The sequence below is a fragment of the Homalodisca vitripennis genome, chromosome 3 (assembly GCF_021130785.1).
Source record: "Homalodisca vitripennis isolate AUS2020 chromosome 3, UT_GWSS_2.1, whole genome shotgun sequence".
NCBI classification, from domain to species: Eukaryota; Metazoa; Arthropoda; class Insecta; order Hemiptera; family Cicadellidae; genus Homalodisca; species Homalodisca vitripennis.
The window spans coordinates 117,991,278-118,003,690 of record NC_060209.1 but is presented as its reverse complement, the minus strand read 5'-3'; the positions used below and the strand labels follow the sequence as shown (position 1 = coordinate 118,003,690).

Sequence of the window (12,413 nt, the reverse complement as noted above, 5' to 3'; positions counted from 1 at the left end):
TCATAAGATGTGTTTTTTCGAGTATCGTCTGGACAGACATATTTTTCCAACTCCTTGAGTGTTAATATGATACATTTAATGTTACGAAAAGTTGTTAACAGAATAATTGTCTAACATTATATATAATGTAAGTTTAGAATTATAATTATTTAAAGAAGGCGTTGGCAGACGTTTGCTTTTATTTCCTAGCGGATATTTCTCGAACTACAAAATGAAGTTTTCAGTTATCAGGTGTTCAATGACAAAATCTTTATTCTGTGGCCCTTTACCAGTTGATGTCAAAATGGCGGAGGGAAGTGTCAGGTTAAACTGAAGTAAATTTTTATTTTGTTAACATTTTATATTTAGTTGAATTAAAAGTTCAAGGGTTTGTTTGGTTATTAGTGCATTGTGGTTTTGTGTGTGTAACCATGAACTGAATGCATGGTTGTATAGTTGTGCTTCAGAATAATGAAAAGTGGACCATTTTCTAGTTTGATTGTTTTGATGCCGCAAGGGAGCCAAGACAAGTGTCATAACACATACCACCTGTCAGTAAGTCAAGCTCAAACTTACAAGGTTTGCATCGTTTTTACTTCTTTCCATCGAATTGTGTCAGGAGGACCCCAAATTCATTCCAAATTAAACGAATGCCTCCCTTATTGACGTCCATGGAACACACCAAGACTGTTTATGGAAACACCAATGGCCGAGATGTCTATCATACAAGTCGTACAACTTCACATAACACAATTTCTACATATCAACAACATTCAAGCAATAGTGTTAATGTTAACCAGATTAGCAGTCCTCATCTTATGCGAAGAAATGAAAGTTCAACCAGAAAAGGTACTTTATCACTATGGACAGCCTTGTATGATTATGTTGCTCAAGGAGAAGATGAGCTCAGCCTTCGGAGAGGTGAGATTGTGGAAGTCCTTTCAGATGACTCAAAAATATCGGGAGATGAAGGTTGGTGGACTGGGAAGATAGGGGATAAAGTGGGGATATTCCCAGCAAATTTTGTTACAGAAGAAAATATTATCGATCATGTTTCGAACGTTATAGGGGATATACAGCCAAATGAAATTACTTTTAATGAGCTGATATTAGAAGAAGTGATTGGTGTGGGTGGGTTTGGGAAAGTGTATCGTGGTTATTGGAACAATTTGGAAGTAGCTGTTAAGGCAGCAAGGCAAGATCCAGATGAGGATATTTCTGTTACTTTAGAAAATGTGAGAAAAGAGGCAAAACTCTTTTGGTTACTTAAACATGATAATATTGTGTCTCTCGAAGGTGTTTGTTTAGAAATGCCAAATATGTGCCTAGTGATGGAGTACGCCAGGGGAGGTTCTCTCAATAGGGTATTAGCAGGACGTAAAATACGACCTGATGTGCTTGTAGATTGGGCAATTCAAATTGCAAGAGGAATGAACTACCTCCATAATAAAGCGCCTATCTCCCTTATTCATCGGGATTTGAAATCATCCAATGGTGAGTTTAATTTATTGGAATTTTTTTTATTAATAGCCTATCTAGACATTAATATTTAGGTTAATATTGTGTTTGGGGTACTACTGATAATGATCCAAAACCACCAATATATTCCTGATAATGTTTCTTTTATTAGCACCATGAATTGTAGCGTGAAAACTATTTAAAAAAAAGTACCAATAAACTAATAATAAGAATTTAATCTAGGTGCCCTTTTAACTTCAATAAAGCAAGTGGGTAGACTTTAATAAGCGGCCTCTACTCGTTATTCAGTTGTTTTTATTGAATGGTTCAATGTTTTTATCTGTTAAGTTATATATAGCATATGATTTCAACTTATTAGTTATAGTGATTTTAATGTAAACAATAAACATCAAGAAGTAACTATAATATTTTGAGTCTTTGAAAATGGTAATGAATATGAGGAAAATATTTGAGATATTTCTCACAAGTGACAAGCTTGTTTAAGTGGCTTCAACATGTGGGTTTGGCTCCTGGTAACCCATGGGGAGAATTCTTTCCTCCATTTCACAAAAGCAGTTACTTATTGATGTCAAGCTAGGCAAGCTATAAATATTGTAAAGTTTCTTTGATATCTAAGTATAGTTGGTTTTGTTGTTTTCTAATGTTCGTGTAAAATTTATGTTTTTAAAATTGTAATATAGAAGATTCTTCTTGTTACATTAATTTAATAAATATCTTATTGTGTATGCTTTTTACATATAGAATTATTGTTTGATCAAAACAATCCAATAACGGGTGTAGGCCGCTTATTAAAGTCTTCCCTTGAAGTGAGTGACTGGTAGGGGATTGGTAATGATTTTAAACCATATTTAAAGTATTTATAACAATATTAATTTCAATTAGCACCACATACTTTATTGTAGTAACAGTTAAAAGTAACTAGAGTTGATGTATAATAATGCCAGAAGATCTGACCACAAATGCCTCTGGCTGACAAAAGGAAAACATCCCTTGAGATAGTACGTATCAGGTAACTCACATAAATATTCCTATCAGGTTAGATCAGGAATTATTAAGGCAATTAGGATTATAATATCCAAGTAAACGCCGAAATTCATTCCATATTTGATGCATATTTAGATGACGAGTTGCTTGACCTTTTAATAATTTTATGTACCAATATTAATAATTGGCCTACTAATTACATTTTTTTGGTAGGAATAAGCCCTAAATGTAATAGGCCTATTTTTGCAGAAATAGTCAAAGTAATTAAAAACAATTACAGTATCTAGAGCCATTTGTTTTAATACAAGATTTTTGATTTCATATTATTGGGTTATGTAAATGAAATTTGAATATCCAGTGTATCTTATTTAAGATTAGCTGGCCTGGATTAGGGAAGGTCTCCCTAAAATATAGGCAATACTGAGTAACTGTCATTTATTTTCTTTTGACATTTCATACCAGTAGTTTCCCGCATCATCACACACAATTTTCTGCTGATTAACATGGAAGACTTAGATTCAGAAAATTAACTTGTGACTATGACTTAGTAATAAACATATTTCTTTTTAGAACATCTTTACACAACCCCCTTTTTGTACATAAATACGTACCTTGTAGAATACACATATTACTTTTTAGAACATCTTTACACAACCCCCTTTTTGTACATAAATACGTACCTTGTAGAATACACATATTACTTTTTAGAGCATCTTTACACATCCCCTTTTAGTGCATGAATACATGCCATTTGGAAATTTGCTCCTGTGTGTTTTTGAGCAATAAAAATAAAAGTTATTTACTTTTATTTATTTATGTACAAATCAATTGCAATGCCCTTTTTAACAGTGCAAACATGTTTTCTTTGAAATAAAATTTTGTTAACATAGTTAACAAGTCAATGTTTTAGTACCGCAGCAACATTTGAGCAATTCTTCTATCTCTAAACATTTTGGGAGCAAATTAGCATGTGCTATATACTTTACAAGTTTATTTTGCAAATAAAAAACTTAATTTTCCTAATAAAATAAAAATGTATTATAAATATAACATTGAGATATACAAAGAAGTTATGATAGCAAACAAGGACCAAAATAACAAAAGACAAACTATGAATAATATTCACTGTGAAGGTAGGAACAATGAAACTTCATGATTCCTTAAGTGATTCATATGAAGTGATCCAATAAATATTAAATTGGTTGCTTTACCATTTTAAAATAATTTCATTACATTTGTTATATGTTTTTACCATATTCATAAGAGGTTCAAAAATAATTTAAATATAGTTTTATCTTTCATCATTGACGTGTTGGACAACACACACCATTCCACAGTTCGATTAGTTGATTTATTTAGGTCATTCGACCTGGAGTTGTTAGTCAAAACTCCGACGAGAGTGACGAATACAACCCAGTCGGCTATCGACAACATCGTCACCAATCATCCAAGTGTCGCGGTGTCTGTGGTAAACACAGCTATATCTGACCACTACGGGCAAGAAGCTGTCAGCAGTGGAATGAAACTTGATAGGGAGCCCAAAATTAACCAAACAATAAGAGACACAAGGCCAGAAAACATCGCTCACCTCAACACTTCCCTGTCAACAGAAAAGTGGAGTTTCCTTCACTCTTCTCAATCTGTAGAGCAGCAGTTCAAAACATTTAACGACGTCCTAAATTTCCATATTAACACATGCTGCCCTACAAAAACGATTAATATTTGCGAAAAAAAAACGTCAAAAAATAGATGGATCACAAAAGGTATTCTGGTCTCGAGAGAGAAAGTGAAATTTTTCTCTGAAATTAACAAACGTAGGTACTTGTAATGAAAATTTCAAAACATTCTTCAAAAAATACAAAAAATTTACAGGAAAGTGATCCAAGCTGCGAAAGCATACGATGTCTCCAAATCTATTCTATCTTCTAAAAATATTTCAAAAACAACTTGGGACATCATTAGCAATAAAACAAAAGTTAAAAAACAAATCAAAATTAAAAATGGGAATATACTTGTGGAGGATGGAACTGAGGTTGCCAATCAGTTTAACGAATTTTTTGCATCCGTTGCTGTTGGGCAAAGTCCTTGGCCGTCTGAACCGCAAATATGTCCCTCGCGAAGACAGAGTCCAGCAGCCTCAATGTTGCTGACGCCTGTCACTGAGGATGAGCTTCACCGAATTATTCAGCAGCTCCCAGCCAAAAAGTAAAATGATCTTAATCTAATGTCCACATGGCTCATCAAACAATGCTGCAAGCATTTGGTGAGACCTTTAAATAAATTGGTAAATTCTACATTCCAAACAGGAGTTTTCCCCTCCCTCCTGAAAATTGCAAAAGTTGTTCCAATTTTCAAAAAAGACGATCAATTTTCAATCAATAACTATCGGCCTGTCTCAATTTTGTCAGTATTGAGCAAAATTTTTGAAAAGCTTTTTCTCATAAGAATGCTTCAATTTTTGGACAAATACAGTCAGCTCTCAAATGAACAATTTGGATTCAGAAAGGGCAAATTGACGACAGATGCAGTAGTGGGTCTTGTCGATATGATTGTAGAGGGAATAGAATGTCGGAACCACACAATGAGTGTGTTCTTAGACTTGTCCAAAGCATTCGACTGCGTTGACCATAGCATACTGCTCGACAGACTTGGGTCCCATGGCATCAGAGGCGTGCCCCTTAAATGGCTTAGCTCATTTCTAAGTCATAGATCCCAAGTTGTCCAAATATCAAATCAATAGTCAAAACCAGTAGAACTGAGGTACGGTGTTCCCCAGGGATCCATTCTCAGTCCTGTGCTTTTCCTGCTTTATGTCAACGACATAGGATCATCATTTCTGCATGGAGGACTAGTGCAGTATGCTGATGATACGACTCTCTGTTTTAGTGCAAGATCAAGTAAAGTGTTGGAACAACAGGCCTTTGCTGACATCAATAACTGTGTACAATACTTCCAAAGCCTCAATCTCACAACAAACACCTCAAAATCCAACGTTTTAAATTTTGCTTTGCGCGATGTAGGCAACCATTGTGGATCTGCCGTCTTGTTAGCTGATTCCACACTGGAAGAAGTCCTCTCTTCAAAATTCCTAGGAATACACCTTGATCGAGGGTTGACTTGGAATGAACACATCAATCATGTTTGCGCAAAAATTTCCTCAGGCATTTATGTCTTGAGATCCTTAGCAAAATACTGCCCAAGTCAGGTACTGATAACGGCGTATTATGGCTTAATTTACCCCCATTTGTCTTACGGAGTGATCCTGTGGGGAGCGTGCGCAAGCTCTCAGTTTCAGAGAGCATTCAAACTCCAAAAAAAAGCTATTTGAATAATTGCAAAAATAAAATTCAGAGAGTCGTGCAGGCAAGCTTTTAAGGAATTACAGCTGTTAACTCTCCCGTGTCTGTACATTTTAGAAACCACTTTGTTTTGTATGTATAAGTGTGCCTTAACCAGAGGCCGGGACATACGTACGCATGAGACACGAGGTAGAGAATTACTACAAACTGCAAGCCACAGAACAGTGGTTTTTGAACACCTGCCCTCACAGGCAGGTGTTAATTTTATTAACAGACTGCCAAATTCAATAAAAAATTCCCTAACGCCCAAGGCGTTCAAAAGGCGCCTTAAAAACCTCTTGGTGTCACAAGCATTTTATAATGCAGGGGATTTTTAGCATTTAACTGGGAGACCGCCCAATTACACGACTGATTCTGCTGTTTAAAGTGGGATATATTGGCGAAGGATGAAAGGTGCATAAGTGTAAAATTGTATGTGTGAATGAGAATTTTGTGGCATGAATGTAAGAAATTTTAGATTAAAATTTGTGAAGTTTGCTATACATTGTAATATTGTCGCTGCAATAAAGCTGATTTGATTTGATTTAATCTTTCACTGCTTATGTGTGGTAGCCATTTTTGTTCACGAGAATCTGGGGATTTTTGACTTTGCAGACATTAGGGTTAAATTGATTATCTCTGAATTGGATTTTGCTAGAGCCTTTAAACCAACACCATTCTCTTTTTAAATATTTGTAATCTATTTTATAGCTCTTAATGCAAAGTTTTATTCCCAAAATAGCCTTCATAGTTTGGTGTTAAAAATTGGAAAATCTAACTTTTTGGAAACTGAAAAAAACAAATTAGGGGTGATTTATCATAGTTCAAACTTTTTTCAGTTAGATGTATCCTTACTAACATAATATAAAATTTTAGCCTTAAAACATGTTTCCTTAATTTTCTATGAATCTTTTAAATCTGAAATTTCTTAAAGTTTGAAATGAAACCCCATATCTCTGATGGAGCATGGTATGAATTCATATTTTTGCACAGCATGTTTATATATATATATATATAACTTAAAGGCATAAATTCGTCTCTTTAAACCCTAATTTAAACAAAATTCATATTTTTTGGTTTACTGTTTCAAAATACCAAGTTATGCAACTTACAACATACAGTAATAAACTAATAGGGTTAGGTTTACTTAAAATTAAGTTTAATGTTAACTTTTGTTTTATTTTTGCAATGTACAGAAATAAACACTTCTTTATATACTTTTTGAGAATGTTCATACACTCTGACAGGTTTTCAAATGTGTCTTTCATGTCATAATAGTATAATATGCTTTCTTTATTATTTTAATAGATGATTTAATATTTTTTTTAAATCAAAATATGACTATTAGTTATTAAAATAACACTTTCCTAATATTGTTTTTTTTTTTTTTTTTTTTTTTTTTTATGAAGCATTTTGGAAAAAAATTCTTGGAGTCGCTTGAAGATGAAACCTTAGGTTTTTAAAGGCCTTGTCTAGAATTTAAACAATATTGGAAAATTGTTTTTTAATAACTATTAGTTTTAACTTTTTTTAATTGCTCTGGAATCTTCAATCAAAGTATGGTTTAATAAATACACCAAATTCTATAACATATTGACATTGGCTGAGGCGATAATGCTTAGTAGTCATTTGACACACGATAAGAACACGCAGTATAGCACCGTAGTGAAGATGGTAAACTTAGAAATATATAACGGTACGGTTTCCTGTTGATTGTTTTAACTTAAATCGAAAAGAAATGTTCAAATTGTAGCTAAAATACAACCGAGGCTATAATTTAGATAAAATACAAAAGAAATTTATGGAAACAGGTAAAATAGGTCATATCAATAAGCTTATCAAATAGTGAGACATTAAACTTGGTGTAAATATTACCTACCCTATATTAAGATGAACCTTTATCCTCTAACCATACACACTTTTAAAGTCATTACATTAAATGCAAATATTACATAAAACCAACATATAAATAAGAACTCTTTTAGTACTAAGTTAAATTGTTAGCAAGTTTAAACTTCAAATTAATTTTAGTAGACTACATGTAATATTTTTTTGTAAATTTTACAACTACTGGCTTTTGTAAAATTTGTGCAAGAAAATTGTGCTGCTGACTTTTTTTAGCTATCCTTCCAAAGTTATAATTTAAAAGTGATCGGAACTAGTCATTGTTACATATTAGACCAATAAAAAAAAATATATTGGAACTGGAAAGCGTTTAGTCTATTCTACCACTTAGGTAATTCAAAAATTTAGAACCATTTCTTTAGCTCTTTAGTTATAAGGTTTTTATCTCTCTTAAACCCAGCAGAGGTCACTTCTGGCTGGTTTACACTTTCCAGTTGAACCCACATTGGGCACAGCAAAAACTGATTTGTCACTTAAATCTGGGCAATCTTATGGATGTTCAGGAGCAGCACATTACTAACCGCAAATGGTGAGATTTTGGAGTGCAAGGGTAATTAGATAGGTCTAATCTACTGAGAGGATGACTGTTGGAGTTGGTGGAGTTCGTTTCCTAGGTGTCAAAGGTTCTTGTTAGTCTAGACATAAGGTTGTGCCACCCCCTGTCTGCTTTGACTGGAGAGACTGGTTCAGACCTGGCTTCCCCTTTTTCCCAGGTGACATGACTTGAGATTAGTGCCCTAAATTTTTCCTCATGGATCTCAACAGCCAGCGGCCCTTATCCCCACCCTTACCCATCCAGAATACCCTGTCACTCCGGAAGCAGCACAAAGGTCCTTATAGAACTAGATGCAATTTGAAGCTTCTCGTAAGAAAAAAATAATAAACTATTTTTCTTATTAGATATGTTTTTGCGTGGTAAGAATTGTAGTTTTATATATTGTATATCATATTGTAATGAGTTATAAATGTTGATTTTGATTTAAATACAGCTGGGAATCAGGTACGTTAAGAAACAATACTGGGATAAAATGGATTATTCTATGTATTATAAGTTTAAAGCAACATTTATTAAAATTAATATGGTTGTCCTGATAAACCATAATTAGTTAACCAAATACTCCCTGGCTAAATTAATCTGTTTCAAATGGAAGAACAATAAATTGCAAGTAAAATAACAAATTAATGATTTTGAATATAATATATAAATTTTTCAATTTTGTCATTAAGAAAATGTTTAGTATAAACATACCCACTTTAATATATCCAGACAATCCTGTGACGATTGATTATGCTTAATAATGTTATATTTGTTTAATAGGGGTTCATTTAGTTAATATAATAATTTTATTAGAGTTTATGACAAAGAAAACTGAATAAGCAAAAGGGTAAAGATTTTTTTAAATAAGAGAACTGTTAAGATATAAATACAGCGAAGAACACAACCATATTCATATTTAAATAATATACAGAAAATTTGAAATAGTGCAATATAAATACATTTATTTATTTGTTGGAAATCCCTATTTTTAGATCAGGAGGGCTAGACCATTATAATTTACTTATTATCAAACTGATATTGCTAAAGGAATGTTATTAGTTGATAATTAAATAAATTAATAAAACAAAAAAAACAATGGAAACCATAATAATATATATTATTGGTGAGGCTTAAACAAATCAATAAGTATCTATTTTATAAACTAAAAATTTTAACACCATGGATGGATAAATTTTGACTTAAGGTACCAGACAAGAAAGGACAAAGTAATGTATGTTTTACAGAAAGAGGAATAACAGTCAGTGCCTGTCAGTTACAGCAGAAATACAGTATACAATATAATTCAAGGAAACTCAACATTAGTAAATAGTGTATTTTATTCAGAATACTGTTAGTAAACAATTTGACATTCTGTTTGTAGTAGGCCATTTTTTGTTGAAATGATTAAAATGTGTAATTTACCTGGAATGTGATTCACTAATGTTTTGTTGATGATTGTTTTTAATACAAGCATGATTTTTCATGAATTTAAACATTGTTCAAATAAGTCAGAATTTTAATTAAACAATCAAAATAAAGAATTTCTTTAATTCAAGTTGATTGCTGTGGTATTACTAATTCCTTTATTACAAAGCTGTGATATTACTGATTCCTTTATTACATTGTTTTATGGTAAACATAATTTATTTCCTTGTTGTCTGTCATGTAAACAAACAGTTAAGCAAACATCATGTTTGCTCGTAATAACGGACTACTGAGTTTACCGCTGATTCTTTAGAAACCTCTCTTTGAATCTTGATGTTCAATTCTTTTACATCAATGTTTTTTACAGCCAATTAAGCTTATTCACTCAACCATTAATTTAACACTTAATTTTTGTAACTTTGAACAACACTCATACAATTCTGAGCAAACTCATTTAAGATAGTTGAATTAAATTTGTAAATGTAAGAAACATATTATATGAATGTAACAATAATAAAAATGTTCATGAAACATAATCCCAATTTAACTGATGATAAACAGCTGGTAGATCATGCAAAAATCGAGTATTGGCCATAATTAATAAGTTTTGAATCAGTTTGAGTTATTTCCATCTTTGTAGTGTGATAAAAAAATAACAACCATTCAGTATCACGCAGTATAATTTGAACCATGAACAGCAATGTATCAAAGTTGATAATTACATGTCGAATCATAATTACTTTTTTGTATGTATATTCTCAATTCTTTTGATACGAAAAAAATCCCATGACCTCTCACTTCTCCTAATATTTTTGTCTGATAACTTTCGGTAAAAAACAAAATAGAAAGAATGTTATGCAGATCCGTAGTTTAAATTTTATTACGGTCTTTAGGTCATACAAAAATTCGATAGAAAAACTTTTAAAGTTTTTCTCAAATTTGGAAATATTTTGGGAAACTTTTTTCCCATAAACTTAAATTTTAACTATTATGCGCATTTAAAAACAATTATAGCTAAAGCGGGCCACTGTTCTCATATTAAGTACTTGCCAATGAATGGCAGCACCACTCTTTCGGGGCTGGATAAATAATCTAATTGAAGTTTGTTTCTCTGTCTGTTTATCGCACAATATCTGGAAAGGAACTGTTCTAAAATCTTCAAATTTCATATGAAGCTTCCTCTCTATATAGGGAGCACTGAGTTTGATGATGGTGCATGTCATTCCAAGGAATTTGACTACGTGCTCTAGCAAACATTTGTGAGTTGGTTATACGAGGTCCTACAATAAAGTAATGAGACTGATTTCCTTTGCAAGATGTGGCAACCCTGCAGGCTTGCATAGGTACAGTATCTTTAACCTTGATCTATAAACTGCTTCTAGTCCAAGCAGCACATTGATGCAAATGCTCGGTTTTGAGTTGTGATGTGATAAGTTAACACATGTTTGTGTCTCTCGTCACGGAAATGTAACCGCATAATAATTGCGCAACAGTATGCCATTTCTGATTACGTTACATTGGGTGAAAACGCAACGAAAACTTATGGTACGCTTCAGAAGGCTTTAGGAGAGGAGTTTTTCAAGAGCTCACGTTTTTTGGTGGCATAAAATGTTTAGTAAGGCAGAACGAATTTTGAAGATGAAAACCGCAGAGGACGACCATCAACCTCACTGATGGATGTCAACTTGACCAGGGTGTGTGAACTTGTATGATTTGATGGAAGGTTGTCCGTGAAAATGATTGCAGAAGAACTGAACATCAATCAATAAACGGTTCGTTTGGTAATAACTTTGTAAAAGAGTTCTTCTGTGTCTGTGCCAACTTTGCTGATAATTGGATTCTGCATCACGATAATGCCCCATCCCATACTGCTCTGTAAGTACAGCAATTTTTAACCTCAAAACAAATTTCAGTACTACAACAGCCACCTTATTCACCAGATATCGCTCTGTGCAACTTTTTCTATTTCAAGAGTCAAAACGGCGGTGAAGGGACACCATTTTCAGACAACACAAGATGTCCAAAAAGCTGTGACAAGGGTCTTGGAGGATATTACAGAAGAGTTCCAGAAATGTTACCATCAATGGCATAAGCGCTGGAAAAAGTGTGTGCAATCAGGAGGGAACTACTTTGAAGGAGACAACACTAAACTTAACTATAACGATAAGCAACGTTTTTTCACATCAGTCTCATTACTTTATTGTCGAACCTCGTATAATGGCAACACAAAAATAGTAGAATAAATAATTTTCTAAACAAACTGAGAACAATCATATGACATTTTAACATGTGATAATTCAGTTAACACATATAGCCTAACTACCCCAACACTTTGACAACATATACATCTTTTGATTACTTTGTGTGTAGACTTATGTTATTCAAACACTGCTAGGAAACCCAACTTAATAAACAAAAATGTGAATGTATCATGTGGCAATATATCTCGATAAAGATTTCATCTGTAGACGTTATATTTGACATGAAACTTCATTTCTTCTACATGCTACTAAACGAGAATGAGTTCTATGATGGTGCATGACATTTTGCATACAACCTCAGTGAAGTCAGTTACTTGACACATGACGTTACAAACATCTAGCTTGTTTAGATGAACACTATAAATAGTTTTGTTTAAATTATTTGAGAATATTTTATATATATTTATAATTTGACTTAACACTTTGCCTACAAAGTGGCACATTGTCTGATATTACGAATATCATCATATACTGTACTGTGCTCTTCGGTATTGAATATGTTAT

At 32.9% G+C, this 12,413-nt stretch overlaps 1 protein-coding gene across 2 annotated transcripts in view; it reads left to right on the top strand.

Moving 5' to 3' along the window:
* Positions 1-244: 244 nt before the first annotated feature.
* LOC124357391 (mitogen-activated protein kinase kinase kinase 10-like) overlaps positions 245-12,413 on the top strand; it is a 151,110-nt gene continuing 138,941 nt past the window's right edge. Inside the window, exon 1 of one of the 2 annotated variants that reach the window (XM_046809148.1) lies at positions 245-1,473. In XM_046809148.1, coding sequence (XP_046665104.1) covers positions 630-1,473 — 844 coding nt within the window. In that variant the 5' untranslated portion in view covers positions 245-629. The remainder of the gene's footprint in view (positions 1,474-12,413) is intronic. The other variant, XM_046809149.1, reaches the window with a different exon arrangement.